This window comes from Pseudomyrmex gracilis, unplaced genomic scaffold (assembly GCF_002006095.1).
Source record: "Pseudomyrmex gracilis isolate BER0280 unplaced genomic scaffold, ASM200609v1 scaffold_8, whole genome shotgun sequence".
NCBI lineage: Eukaryota > Metazoa > Arthropoda > Insecta > Hymenoptera > Formicidae > Pseudomyrmex > Pseudomyrmex gracilis.
This window is the reverse complement of record NW_018020592.1, coordinates 1,160,399-1,174,963: the sequence shown is the minus strand read 5'-3', so window position 1 is coordinate 1,174,963 and position 14,565 is coordinate 1,160,399. Positions and strand designations below refer to the sequence as shown.

Genomic DNA, 14,565 nt, shown 5'->3' with positions numbered 1-14,565 from the left:
GGTTTTATACTAGGAAACGAGACTTCTCTGACTAGATTCCCGCAAGTGTTTCCGAGAAGATTTCGTGGCGAAGGAAAGGCGCTTCTTTTTTGATTTTGCTGATATCGATCCTTTTCGGGTCGGTAAGATAAAACAACGATTATAAAAAATTACGTATGAGAGCAAATTGAAAAAAATGAGTGCAAAAAACAATTGCTTTCTTACGTTGCTCAAGAAAATACGAGTGATTTACAATTTTCTTGTTAAATTAGCAATTATAATTCTTGATTGTTGTTTATCGGAGAGAAATCATTATTTTTTATCACCGTTCTCACCCTCGTCGAGCATCCGTGTTTTGAGGGGTTCGTACAGGTGTTGTGAGGCTTACATTTTTTTGCACATTTCTCTTACTCTCCCACTCTCTATTTGTCTCTTTCTCTCTTTCTCACGCTATCTTATTTACTCCTTTTTTTTACGTACTTTGTTCATATATATTGTATATATATAACATATATACTTTTTTATACTCTTCTCCCTCTCATATATATCCTGCTAATCTCTCTCTGTTTCAGTAAAAGCTCGTTCCTAATCTTGTATTTGGTTTTTTTGTTTTTATTTTATACTTTTTATTTAAATTACTCCAATAAATTCATTGTTTACTTAATCTATCCTGCGCGCATCATCATCGATCGACAATAGCTTCATTTTTTTTAATATTTTATTAATTTATTTTGTTTTCGTTAAATTGAATTTTATAATTTTAACATCCTACCTAGATAACTGGTCATTATATTACTTGTTAATAAATAATACATAAATACATAGGTACATATTTCACCGTCATCATCTCTCTTCGGGCTCGTTTGTCCTGCATGTACGTATCAATGTGAGCGTGTTATATAAGAACTTCCTTCTTTCGCGGACAAAAAGAGAACAATGATAACGGTGATAACGAACCCGCTCTCGCGAACATAATTATAATATGTAATAATATTTAATAGTAATCGCGCGCAATAATAATAATATTAGCGTAATAATATTAATTGCAATGATAACAAGCATAGTCGTTTAAAAGTAATTGGTATGGTAATATAATCGTATTTATAACAATATTTATCGATCGTATCTCTTTTCTTTCTCGATGTTCTTACTTCTGCTCTTACACGTTTTGCTCCTATTAATAAACTTATTTAATTTTTTTTCTCATCTTTTTTTTCACCGCACTTTTTTCCTTTCTTTCGCTATACTCGACGAAATCGAATCTTAATCGTGCACGACTTCGCCGAAAACAAAACACAACATATTATAATCATTTGCAGACTTTTTTTCTACAACCAATTTTCATCGAATTACAAGCCTTGCTGCATCTGGTGAGCGAGATGTAATGTGATTACGCGAGCGAAGAATGAATAATAAATAATTAGAGACAAAATGATGAATGAGTGTGTGTTTGTATGTGTACGTATGTGTATATGTATGTGTGTACGTGTATGGAGAAAAAATAAATCCCGCGATCAGAACAAAATTGTATGTAATTTACAGGCGGTAAAAAACTTACGCACTAATCTATAGAAATCGGACCCGAGGGCCACGCTATCGCGTGTCGATTGCAGCGACAAGACAAATCGTTTTCTCTCTATCTCCATCCACGTTTTTTTTTTTTTGCTAATCACCATACCTCAACATCATCTTCAACGATCGGTCTAATCGAGCACCATCGTTTCTCGTGTAGGCACGAATGTGTCTCGTATAGAGGAAAGCTTTCTCCTATTTTCATTCGACGAGATCCATCCCTACAGTCGTGGGATCGGACATGTTTCGATCGGACAATACGTAACGTTAAAGAAGACATCATAAATACGTTCTTTTTATTCGTAATCCGATGGTAGGCGGTCTCGTATTTGTCTGACAATATAAAAAAAAAAAAAAAAAAGCTTTGTCTCACAATAAATTGTCACTTACGCCCATGGATCTCGCAAGAATAATGAGTAAAGGTGTCCTCTATAAGTTACAGTTCGGGTAATCGCGCTTAATCGTACTTGTCTCTCCGTCTTACCTCTTGTATATCGATTCTCTTTGCGTGTATTCTTTCGCAATTTTTTTTTTTTTTTACCGGTAATAAATCTTTTCTGCGTACAACGCGCTTAGTATAATCCCTAAATCGCAGCCTGAACCGACACGTTTTGATTTCGATCCAAAGTTAAGGGCGACAACATTGACTTGACATGACGTCGGGATGTGACAATTGCGATCTAGGGTTACGCACGCAGGGTCGACACTAAGTGAACATCTTAAAGTACAGCTACACAAACGTTTACACTCAAGATTATACTTGGTACGACTCCGATACTCTCATTCTCGAAAGAGAAAGACGACCGGAGCGCTTTGATAGCACAAATATCTAAAAAGTTGAAATTTAGAATTTTTGTGCTGCCCAAGCAGAACTTACTTACTTTGCTGAGAATGTCGTCTGCTTACTGAAAATAATCACGTAGTGAGAATCTCGAATAAGCGCGATGTTCGATACGTTCTCCCTCCGAGTTATCAGTCGCTATCGTCATTGTACTATCATCATCGTCGTCGTCGTCGTCTCGTCAATCCGTCTTTTTCTATCTCTGACTTTACAATAAAATATCCTAGTTGAGAAAAAGTTAAGTACAAAAAGTTTCATCGATCTTAATCGATTTTTTCGAATGGATTCGCGTGACGCTACGCTGACTCCAAAACCGTCAAAAACGAATCCGGGAGTCCATCTGGAAATGTCTACTCAAAGGACAGTGATCAGTTGTCCTTGTGGTAAATAATGTGTTGGTACATCTCAGAAAACAGTGATCGAATGTAAAACAATCATTCAGACAAATATTTGTCACTCTATTTGCCCGATTGTGTAATTTGTCATAATGAACGATAACGTGATTTCATTGTTGTTGCAAAGATTCGATCATTGATCCAGCATTTGGCGCTTCATCAAGCATTCAGCAAGTTTTCCCACATCTCCCAGTAATTAAACTTTCTCTTTCGTTGCTCTTCTTTTTTTTTTTAGAGAAAATTCTTTAACTGTCTTTTTCTTTTCTTCGAGGAAGCTTCCTCGCAATATCTAACGATTGCAAACTTGTTTGTGAGGCGCTACAGTGACTTAGGTGTCATAAAGTCTCTTTCGTACTGTTGGCTGATGAAATTTGATATTAATTCTTGTAGAAATTGTGGCGCAGTCGTAGTCACATGCGCAAGCTGAGCTTCTCTTTATTTCACGAAGACAACGTCATCGTCCACAAAGATCTCAAATAAAAATCAACGTTTTCAAAAATTCTAACGATCACTGTTCTCTGAGGTTATACATTCGCGTCGCTATTTCAGGAAACACAAAGATCTCCTCCGTTCTAAAGAAACAATAAAAGCTGGACTGGTATTCCGTCGGATGGACGTTTCGAGATGTATCATCATTATCATCAATCATAACATTTCTCAGATTGCTTCGTTTGAGAAAAATTAACCTCTCGTCAGACTCTCTTCGATTATATATAACGTTTGGCTTGCATCGTCCGCGCGGATCTCAAGACGACGGAGCAAATGGGAATCTGCCACACAATCACCGGCTCTCGTAATCTCTATTCTCTACGATATAGAAACACGATACAGATAATTGTATCCTATCCTAGTACTTCCCGACGGATTTTTAACCGTTGTTTTTTTTTACCTACGCACGAATAGACATGTACGACGAGAAAGGGAATCATTTAACAATGAAGGATAATGTTTCGAAGGTAATGTGGATCATTCACTTCGATCCTCATTTCGCGTGTCTGTTTGAGAACGATGATCCGCCGATCATCATCACTGATCAATCGGATCTTCTCGTCCTCGATATATGAGCGCGTCATTCAAGCGCGCATTCCGTTCGCGATGTATCTTCTCGGGGTAAAATGTTTCGTGGTATTTTTCTTCTCTCGTTTCTTTGTCTTTGCATTTTTGTTTAAACTGATACACTGAATTCTACGCGGTGCTTTTAAAGCGGCAGCTGTGTCAAAGATATTAAAAGTTTTTTTTTTTTTTATTTTAATCTGCTTAATTGAGGAAAAGGTGGGACGAGGAGGTCTCTCGCGTCGGAAGTGATATTGTGATCGTTCTCGGCCCGCCTGAATCACGCGGATCAGAAATTAGAATATCTTATAGTCAACTTTTTTTTACTCGATAACTAAGTACAGATTGTCCCAGGCTGCGGTACTTTCGTGTCGTCGTTAATTCGCGATTGATCAACAGTACATGAATACGTGCGAACAACGTTGTGATCGTCGTCCTTCTTGGCGCAAAACTTTCGTGAGAACGAGTGTACTTTGGACTTGTTCTCGATTTGAGCAGTAATTAGGTAACAAGCGCCACTCGCACATCTATCGATGCTGCGAACAGTGCAAAAAGTATAGAAATACATACATACATTTTTTAGTTACCAATGACCGACACTATTGGACGTTACTGTTATTCAATACAACGTGAGTCTCGCAGTCGAATGTGAAGAATTCTCTATCAATAAACACGGCTTCTTAGAATAAGTAATTAATCAATTTATATACCTTGTATTCGTGGGCAAAGAAAAATTCCTATCTATTTCTTGATTCTTGTCGCACCATTTTCTCACGAAGAAATACTGGAAAAAACGACTTAACTTAGGTTAAAAAGTCTCACTCCGAGACCAAGCGTGATCGAAAGTCTTATTTGGGACAATCTCTACATTGTTCGGTTAGAATGTCTAGGGTCCTGCTATAGGCCGCTACCACGAAGGTATTTCAAAGATATTCGAAATGCCGTTTGTGTTTGTTCTCAATCTGTTAGAAGGAAGTCAGGAAATCAACCTGACGGGACGGTAGGTTGGCCTGCGCACAACCTTTCTTCCTTTTTGTTTTTTCTTTTTATATAGGAATGGGTCCAAAAACGGAATGATGACGTGTTCCCGGACGCCGCTCAGAACTCGACTATTACGGCTGAGCAGGCTGCCAATCCCTAGAACTCGAGCCTGTAGGCGCTGCAGCTAGTCTCGTGATCCTGGAGATTGATAGTGCATCGGGACGCGGACGGTGACAGGTCTATGTGATTCGCCGCGAGCGCCTCCTCGTTGTCGGCAACCCAGTATCCCAGAGTATCAGTGTCATAGGTCGGAATCATGGTTACCTCTGCGTTAAAAATATATACATGTCATTCATGCGTACACATAACATACACGCAAAACGCGTAAACTGCAGTTTTGTTGCCTAGTTTTAAAAATTATTTAACTATTAATAATTTGGCTGATCATATACCGAGATCTTTGTCCTCCCAAGTCTTCTTAGCTTCCAGTAGAGCGTCATAGACCTCTCGGCTGGGCTCAGTGCCGCTGAAGACATAATATCTTGCTCGCACTCTCTTAAAGAAATCCAAGGACGTGTAGTAGGAATTTCCATGATGCGGCACATAAGCTAGATCCATATAGACAGGTTGAATTTTGTTCTTCGAATCTTTTATCTTCTTCTCATTCTTGCTGGGACTCTCCGAGCGTTTCTTATTCTTGATATTCTCCGACTGAACTTTCTTCGCCTGTTTTCGCTCTTTCTTCGGTGTCCCCGGTGTTCCTTTATTCGAAATCTCATTGGTCACCGGTGCGGGAGATGGCAGTCTAAGAGGTTCTCCCCATTCTTTTGCGACGTCGAAGTTAAGAGTATCAGAAGTTGATTCGCTTGAGCACGATGGTTGAGATTGAGCAGAATTCTTTAGGTTAAATTTTCTTGGAGGTTTCGGAGACGGCAGTCCGAGAGGAGTTCCCCATCCCTCCAAAGGATCCTTCTTCGAGTCGCCTTTTGAGTCATCTTTAGTGTCATCCCGAAAAGAAGATGACGGATGATCTTTTGAATCGCTCGATTCGTGTCGAAGACTGCCGTTCGTATACCTAGGTGATATACCGCTACTTAAAGCATCGCTTGCCTCCTTCATCTCTTTGTGTTCCATCAGAGCTTTGTCGAAATCGAGATCGGCCTCGTCAACATATTTTTTGGCGTCTGGTTTCTCACCGTAACCGACAAATTCTTTCTCAACCGTGAAACGACTGTGAATGGGAATGGGATCGCTGCTCTTTTGCTGTATGCCAGTCTCCTCGTGGAAGGTCTTCATAGCGGACATTTGAGGCGGTACCGCCGGCAACTCGCCGTAGAAGCTGCTGCTCATCGCGGCCGTCGAGAACTCGACCTGCTTCTGTTCCTCCTCCTTGTCGGATCCCGGATCAAGGCGACGTGTGGCCTGCGGCGAATATCCCACTTGTGAAGTTGAGGACAGAGGTGAGCTGGGTGGCTCGTCGTCGGAATAGGTGTGCCGTTCTTCACTGCTACCCAACGTGTGAGGAGCTTTGCTTCGCGCGCTGCTCTGCTCGCTCAACGGACTACTGCGATCTTTCTCGCTGGCCGCGTCATCGGATGCAGCACTACCAGTACGTTGCATCTCCGAGGACTTGATGCTGCCAATAATATCGCTGATGGCGCTCTCCGCATCCTTGCTCGACAGACGTTCGTCCACTTTCACGTCGGTTTTCTCCGCCAGTATAACTGTCTCACCTTTTTCATTCGTCGTTTCCGTAACCTCTCTAGTGGTTGTCACTATTTCACCCTCGTCAGATATCGTCTTGGTAGTTGTAATTATGGTTCGAATCATTTCACCCGATTTTAATCCTTCTGGTGTGCTAGATAATCGACCTTCGGATCTTATGTCAGGTGTCGATCTTCCTGACACTTGAGGTTGCACCGCAGCACCGTCTCTGATCAATGGCGACATTGGAATTTCTGGTGTGGATTTACCGGTTGAACCGCTAAATACGATGTCTTTAGGCAACGATATATCGGGCGAGGATTTGCCTGAATAACTCTTATCGTCGGATATTATATCTCGCACCAAGGGAGAAACCGGAGGTTCGAATTTTTCCGCGCCTAAGCGATCTTTTCCCGTGGAGTCAAATTTGTCTTCCTTGAGATCCGGTGTCGATTTGCCGGAATCGTAGAAGGTTTTCACGTCAGGTGTCGAAGTGCCTGATGTTGCAGTAGTGATGGTTTCCTTGATGATCTTTTCCGCAGACTTGGTGGTTTCTGTTGTGATCTTGCTCGAGTCAATCAATTTTTCCAACATTTCTTCGCTGTCCACAGTGTCAGTGCTCTCCTTCACGTCTTTCTTCGTGGTAATTTTGCCATCAGGACCGGTAATTGTAGTTACTGTCGTCACAATTCGCTTCACATCGGCGCTGCTTGTTGTATCAGATGCTCCTTCGTCGCTCACAACTCTGTAAGTTGCGCCTGAAGTAGGATCTGTGTAAATTTTTGAAGGATCGGTTTGCAAAAGTTCGGCATCTGGTAATTCCTCCGTCACGATCGTTCTCGTTGTTTTTGTTGTAATTGTCTTCACAAATTCACCGGAATCTTCTTTGGAATCACCTGGTTCTTCATCAGGAACGATAATTTCGCGTCTAATTACTTTTGTAATTACTTCAGGTTCATCCTGCTCAATGATCTCCCGTTTAATGACTTTAGTGACTACTTCCGGCTTGTCATCCGGTTCAACAGTCTCCCGTTTGATAATCTTGGTAATCGTTTCCGGAGCATCTTCGACTATTTCTTGTACCACTTTAGTTACTTTCTCGGGTTCTTCGCCTTCAATCACTTCGCGTTTGACTATTTTTTTAATTACAATAACTTCGCCAGTAGATTCAGCCGTAGAATCAGATTTCTCTGATGTTGCTTCCTTTTCAACAGTTTGCGATTCCGGTTTTTCTTTGGAAGATTCTCCTGTTGAGATTTCCGCAGTTTCTTTTGTATCGACAACGTCTCGTTTTATAGTTTCCGTAACTTTATCGTCATCTTTCGCACTTTCCTCTGGAAGATGAGGTTCCGCAATTTTGCTCTCTCTAAGTATGACAGTTTGCATAGGTTGTGCAGTTTTCAAATCGTCGATATCCGTTTTCGTTATATGAGTTGTGGTCAGTGTATGTTCAGGTAATTTACCGGATGCTCCATCAGCATATTCTGGCGTTGATTTACCAGAAAGTGTAGTTATGTGCGTCGTTCGCATCTCTGTCATACCACTGACGAAAGCTTTGTGGAATTGGCTCTCGTAATCCATTGGATAATCGGTAACAGACTTGTCCTGTCGTTCACTCGATTCTGCGTACATGTCCACGCCCATCGAGGATTTTCTGGCGTCATGTTCCAGGTCATCGTAGTCATTATCATAATCATAGCGATTACCATCATAATCATCACGATGAATACCACGTACATCTTCCCGCGCTTCATATCTATCGAGAAGTATAACTTCTTCGTCGAGCACGGATTCTTTCGAGATTTTCAACTTAATTAAGATATTGTTCAAGATCTCGAAAATGATATATCTGGATAAAGGAAAAGCGCTATCGATTATTTCTCTAATCATTTCTTGTGTAATCTTCTCTTTCTTAGATATACACTTTTCCACAGTTTTTTCCAAAAGATTTTCAATTTCTATTTTCTTTTCTTTCATCGTAAATTCGTCGTGTTTATACTGTTCCCATAATGGTGGGCTGCCCCGAGTTGATTTGTCAGAAGGAACAGGTTCTGGACTGAGACTCGGACTAGCAGAAGGTGCGTCTTTGCTGTATCGATCGCTACCCGCGGGAGATACTTTGCCGTCGGAACTTTCATCTTTTGTAGTGTCACTTTCTTTTTCGTGACTCTGAGGATACTCCGGAGTGATACTAGATCTTTTCAAATCCACACTGGTCGGTATACTGGATTGCTCTTTTATCTCGTCTGGACTTTTTGCTCTGGCTTCTAAATCACCTTCAATTATGGTATTCCTAGATATTTGTTTTTTCACAATAATTTCTTCGATAATCGTAATGAGAATATATCGCGGCACAGCTTTGAGAATGACTATTTCTTCCAACACCACCGGCGTAATTTTCTTTTTCTTCGCGATATATTCTTCGTTTATATACTTTTCTACATCTGCTCTCTTCTCCGTCGTTACTGTTTCTTTGGATTCTTTCTCGTGTTTAGATAATTCTTCATCAGTGAAGTCAAAGACAGCGTTTCTGGATACATTTTCTCGGCTGATGAGATCTTCTATTATTTCCATTACTATAAACTGCGGCACTACATATGTCATAACCAATTTCTCAATTATTATTGAATTAATCTTCTTTTTCTTCACAATAAACTCTTCCAAAATATACTTTTCAATATCCGCCTTCTTCTCGGCTGTTATTTTAACAATATCTTCTTCTACGTCGTAGGATTTCTCCACTTTGCTCGACTGTACTGCATGTGGTTCTTCAAACTCAGCAAATCGCTTCTCGCGAATCTTTTGCATTTCTTTCTCGATTGTTTCGACAGAAGTTACGGGACTCTTCGTTGGGCTCTTATGTTCCTCTTGTTCATCAAGTGGTTCTCCGGTGTGCTCGGAAGTATCCTTTTCTTCCGGAGAAATCGCCTTTTCTGTTGGTTTATCCTCGAATAAACTAGATGTTCTGGCCGGTATCTTCTCTCCGACATCGAAAACGCTCTGCGAACGCGATCTGTCTTTTGGAACTTTGTCCACTGGCGAACTGGCTTCCGATTTAGCAGATTCACTTGCCGGAATTTGTCCAGCTTGCAAACTCGATGACAATGATCGCTCAGTTGTTTTTGCTTCTTGTAACGAAACTTTGTCAATGTCGTCAAGTTTTCCGCTTGCAATACTGGACGATCGAGATTTATCTTTCAGATCAATCTTGTCATCAATTAAGCTTGGCGATCTCGAGACTTCGGATGGTGATTTCGGTTCCGTTTTGTCGCTGATAATACTCAACGATCTCGTTTTATCTGTTACAGCCAACTCCTCAGTTACAGCAGATGTTTTTAATCCATCAATATCTACTTTTTCTAATGATGTTTTGTCATCTGGCTTATCAAGAACGATGCTTGGAGATCGCGATTTGTCGTGTGATGATAAAACAGTATCGTCTTGTTTTATGTCCAAATCTTTGGAAGCTGTCGAAGATTCTTCTTCAGCGTGTTTCTTATCCGGCATTTTCATATCGGTGAAACTCGGTGATTTATCAATAGCATCTTCGTAAAAATCTTTGGTACTGGTCTTATCATCTTTTTCATCGGATTTATCGCTAGGAGAGATAGAAAATTTGCTTCGATCACCAAGCGGCTCCAATTGATCTGAGACAGTAGGTGATATTGATTTCTCAAACGGTTCCGCTTTCTCAGTCGTGATGCTCACAGCACTAGACTTTCTGGATTTATCAGCCGGTGATTCTATTACATCTTTGAGATCTGGTTTCTCTTCAGTAACACTAGTTGCTCTTGAACCGTCGACAGATTTCTTCTCGTCAGATTTTTCACTCGCCACGCTCGGTGATTTGCTTCTGTCGTGTGGCTCTTCAATCTTATGTGGAGCTGTAGGTGACGTTGGTTTCTCAATTGGTTCCTTTTGGTCACTCGTGCTTATAACACTCGGCGATCTAGATTTATCAATTGGTATCTCCGATACGTCCTTCAAGTCCACTGTATCTCCAGCGACGCTTGCCGGTTTAGAACTAACTGCCGATTTTGCCTCTTCCGACTGATCGCTAGCCACACTTGGCGATAGACTTTTATCGACTTCTTCTTTCTTATCCAGAACCGTCAGCAATTTTACTTTATCTATTGATTCCTTCCGATCTGATGCAATGCTCGTAATACTAGGTGACTTAGATTTATCCAAGGGTTCTTCTGTAATGTCTGTCAAATCAGATTTATCTCCGGATAAGCTTGACGATTTCGAATCATCGGTTGATTTTTTGTCGTCCAATTTTTCACTCGCGCTCGGCGATTTGCTTCTGTCGATTGGTTCTTGTTGAATACCGGGAGTTTTCTGTTCATCAGTGGTTTTCTTTGATTTTTCGACTTGCTGATCTGCAACGTCCTTCAAATCCGGTGTTTCACTAATAACACTCGGTGATTTCGAGCGATCGATTTCTTTCTGTTCCCCGATGCTTACAACGCTAGAAGATCTGGATTTTTCAGTCCTCGCCTCTAGTGTATCTTTCTCAGTTGGCTTTTCTTCAGCAATGCTCGGCGACTTTGATTGATCTCCAGGTTCTTTCAGATCACTCGCACTAGGTGATTTTTTATCGGGCTGTTCCGCAACGTCTTTCAAATCCGGTTTTTCTCCAGCAACACTCGGTGATTTTGAATGATCAGATTGTTCTTTTTGATCTGCTGAAATACTAACAACACTAGGTGATCTCGATTTTTCATCGGGTTGTTCCGCAACGTCTTTCAAATCCGGTTTTTCTCCAGCAACACTCGGTGACTTCGAACGATCAAATTGTTCTTTCTGATCTGTTGAGACACTAACAACACTAGGTGATCTCGATTTTTCATCGAGTTGTTCCGCAACGTCCTTCAAATCTAATTTTTCTCCAGCAATACTCGGTGATTTTGAACGATCAAAGTGTTCTTTTTGATCTCCTGAGACACTAATAACACTAGCTGATCTTGATTTTTCTGTTGGTGGTTCTGTAACGTCTTTTAAATCTGGCTTTTCTCCACTCACACTCGGTGATTTCGAGCGATCTGCAGGTTCTTCTTTCTGATCGCTAGATTTTAGCTTCTCACTTAATTGTTCTGTATCGCCTTTGAGGTCTGACTTGTCATCTGTAATACTAAGAGATTTGCCTGCAGAATCCTTTTGATCGCCAGAAATGCTCACCACGCTAGACGATCTTGACTTGTCAACCGGTTGCTCCGCAAACTGTAGTGCAGTAGGTGATTTTGATACTGGAAGCTGTTCCAGTTTATCGTCCTTAATGCTAGGCGATCGGGTTCTTTCGACAGATAGGTCCATATCTTTGAGATCTACTTTTTCTACAGAAATGCTTGGTGATCTAGAACGATCACTTACTTTTTTACTATCTGATTTATCACTAACTACACTGGGGGATCTATCTTTATCATGTGGTTCTTCAGTCTTATCAATAACTTTAGGCGATTGTGGCCTATCAAAAATAGGAGATTTTGGTTTTTCTAAATAATGTTCCGTCACGTCTTGACGATCCAGTTTGTCCTCACCTAAGCTGGGTGATTTTGAACGATCGGCTTCTTTCTCTTCATCGGATTTATCGCTGATCGCGCTTGGAGATCTAGCTTTGTCAATTGGTCCCTTTTCATCATGTACACTCTCGAGAATAGGCAATGTTGTTTTTTCAGTTTCTTTTTCTTCGGCTTTATCGCTTGGAGGAGATTTATCTAAAGATTTAATATCGTCAGATTTCTCACCAACAAGGCTTGCAGATCTAGATTTATCTACTGGTTCTTTTTCATCGAGTTTTTCTGGTTGTTTAACCTCTTCTTTTGTTTCCTTCGGTTTTTCATCAATTTCTTTGGGTATTAATTTAGCGTCAGTTATCTTCTCAGTTTGTTTCTCTTCGGTAATACTAGGCGATCGTGATTTTTCAACTGATTTTTCTTCTTCAACTTTAGTAGTGGTAATAGAAGACTTTCTTCGTTCAGATACATCTTTATCGACCAGTTCGCCGATGCTTGAAGATCTAGACTTATCGATTGCATCTTCTTTTTCTTCTTTGTCACTGACAATACTAGACTTTGGTTCGACAAGTTGCTCAATAATTTCTTTTTCCACTATGCTAGGACGTTTATCCTCCACAACTTCTTCAGGAAGTTTGTCAGTCGCTATGCTTGGTGAACTGGATTTGCTTGCATCTTTGTCTTCTAGTTCAGTGAGTTTTAGATCTACTTTTACATTAACTACGATGTTTAATGATTCTTCGTCAGGATGAGCTAGCAAGTGATCAGCTTGCATTGATTTATCATCTGCGATACTAGGAGATTTCGAACGTACAGATATTTCTTTTTCGCTGCTTATACTTGGCGATCTTGATTTCTCGATTAAAGCAGTATCCAAACCTTTCTCATCCAATGCACTGGTAGCAACAATAGGCGATGTGGGTTTAGGACTGATATCTTTCGCGTCGAGCTTTTCTGGTCTTTGATCATCTTTTTCCGGACTCGGTGCTTTTTCTTTTTCCGTAGATATCGGTATATCTTTATCCGTGATTGATTTAGCTTCTTTAACAGGTGATTTTTCAGCAACCGCTTCGAGAGCAACGTCTTCTTCGTCAATAGGTGTTTTTGCAATATACATTTCAGGTTTGTCTGTGGGAGATTTTGAGAAAATTGTTTCGGCTGGTGAAACGTCTTCTGAATGAAGTGATTCAGGTGTCTTTGAAACATCAGTTCCTTCTTTTTCAGAAAGCATTTCAATTGGAAGTTTTGGTTTTTCAGCTGATTCTACTAGAACTTTTTCAGCTGGTAAATGAATAGATGATTTTGACTTTTGGGTGTCTTCGGGTATCACATCGAGCGGCGATTTTTCTTCTAAAAGTGTATCAATTGTCTTCGTGGAAACTATTTCATCAGTTTTCATTGTCTGTTCACATGATAAAGGAGATTTTGGTTTTTCGACTTTTTCTACAGGGCTTTTCGGTGATTCAGGTGATTTATCTTTATCAACTACAACTGGTGCCTTTGAATCTTCTTTTTCTATGGGAGATTTTGGTTTTACAGCCTCTTCCGACTTTTCTGGTACTTTTTCTTTGTCATCATCAATTGACAATATTTCAGCATCCTTTGACTTACGGAAATCTGATTTTTCTAAACTGTCTTCGAGATCTTGCGAATCGCGAGTACCGACAGGTGATTTATCTAAACTATCTTCGGAAGTAATTTTATCTTTACCCTCAGGTGCAGATTTATCGGAAATACTATCTCGAGGAGTACTCATGCTTGAGTGTGACGAATCTTTATCTTGTGTGGATTTGACGGTAATCTCTAACAATAAAGAATCTTTATCTGGTGTGGATTTGATTGATACGTCCTTAAGTGAGTCGTCCGGAGTGACAGTCTTCGTGAAAGTTATAGTACCAGTTGCACAAATTTCTGTTTCTTCTCTGCCATCTTCGCTACTTGCTGTGACTAACATTCTTTTTACAGTACTAGTGTCATCTTTTACAGGTTCATCTGTTAATTTTTCAATTTTAGGCTTTTCAATCTCGTCCTTTGTTTGTACTATTTCATCTTCCGCGTCTTTTAATATACTTCTCTTTCTACGTGCAGCTTCTTCGGGAATTTCTTCGGGAGTTTCTTCTTCTTTAACTACCGGAGTTTCTTTAATCTCTGTAGTGTCTAATTGCTTGAATTTTTTATCATCTTCATGTAAGTCTGTTTTTGGTTCAAACGAAAAGCCTGTTGCATCTGCAAGTTTTGTTTCTGACTTGATTTCTTTGGAAACTTTTTCAGGAACTTTTTCGATAAGTTGTGGCTCTTCTACTTTTTCTTTGATCATAGGCTCAATTTTTTTTGTCTCATCTGTCACAGCCTTCTCATCGACTTTCTCTGTACTCGGCGCAGTCGATTTAGCTTCAGGTATAGCAGCTGCATCGACAGACGGTCGTTTGTCGATAATAACTTCGGGGATTTTCTTCTCTTCTGCTTCTTTCAATTCGTCTGCTTTTTCACTTAGAGGTTTCTCTGGTTCATCAGAAACCGGTGA

General features: G+C 40.3%; 1 protein-coding gene across 3 annotated transcripts in view; it reads right to left on the bottom strand.

Annotated features, from left to right (window-relative positions):
* Nucleotides 1-3,009: 3,009 nt before the first annotated feature.
* The window catches only part of LOC109860944 (microtubule-associated protein futsch), a 45,170-nt gene continuing 33,614 nt past the window's right edge, over nucleotides 3,010-14,565 (bottom strand). For all 3 annotated transcript variants that reach the window (XM_020440378.1, XM_020440385.1, XM_020440375.1), the window contains 2 exons: nucleotides 5,274-14,565; nucleotides 3,010-5,147 (listed from right to left, as the gene is read on the bottom strand). The exon at nucleotides 5,274-14,565 is cut by the window's right edge and continues 1 nt beyond it. In XM_020440378.1, coding sequence (XP_020295967.1) covers nucleotides 4,978-5,147; nucleotides 5,274-14,565 — 9,462 coding nt within the window. In that variant the 3' untranslated portion in view covers nucleotides 3,010-4,977. The remainder of the gene's footprint in view (nucleotides 5,148-5,273) is intronic.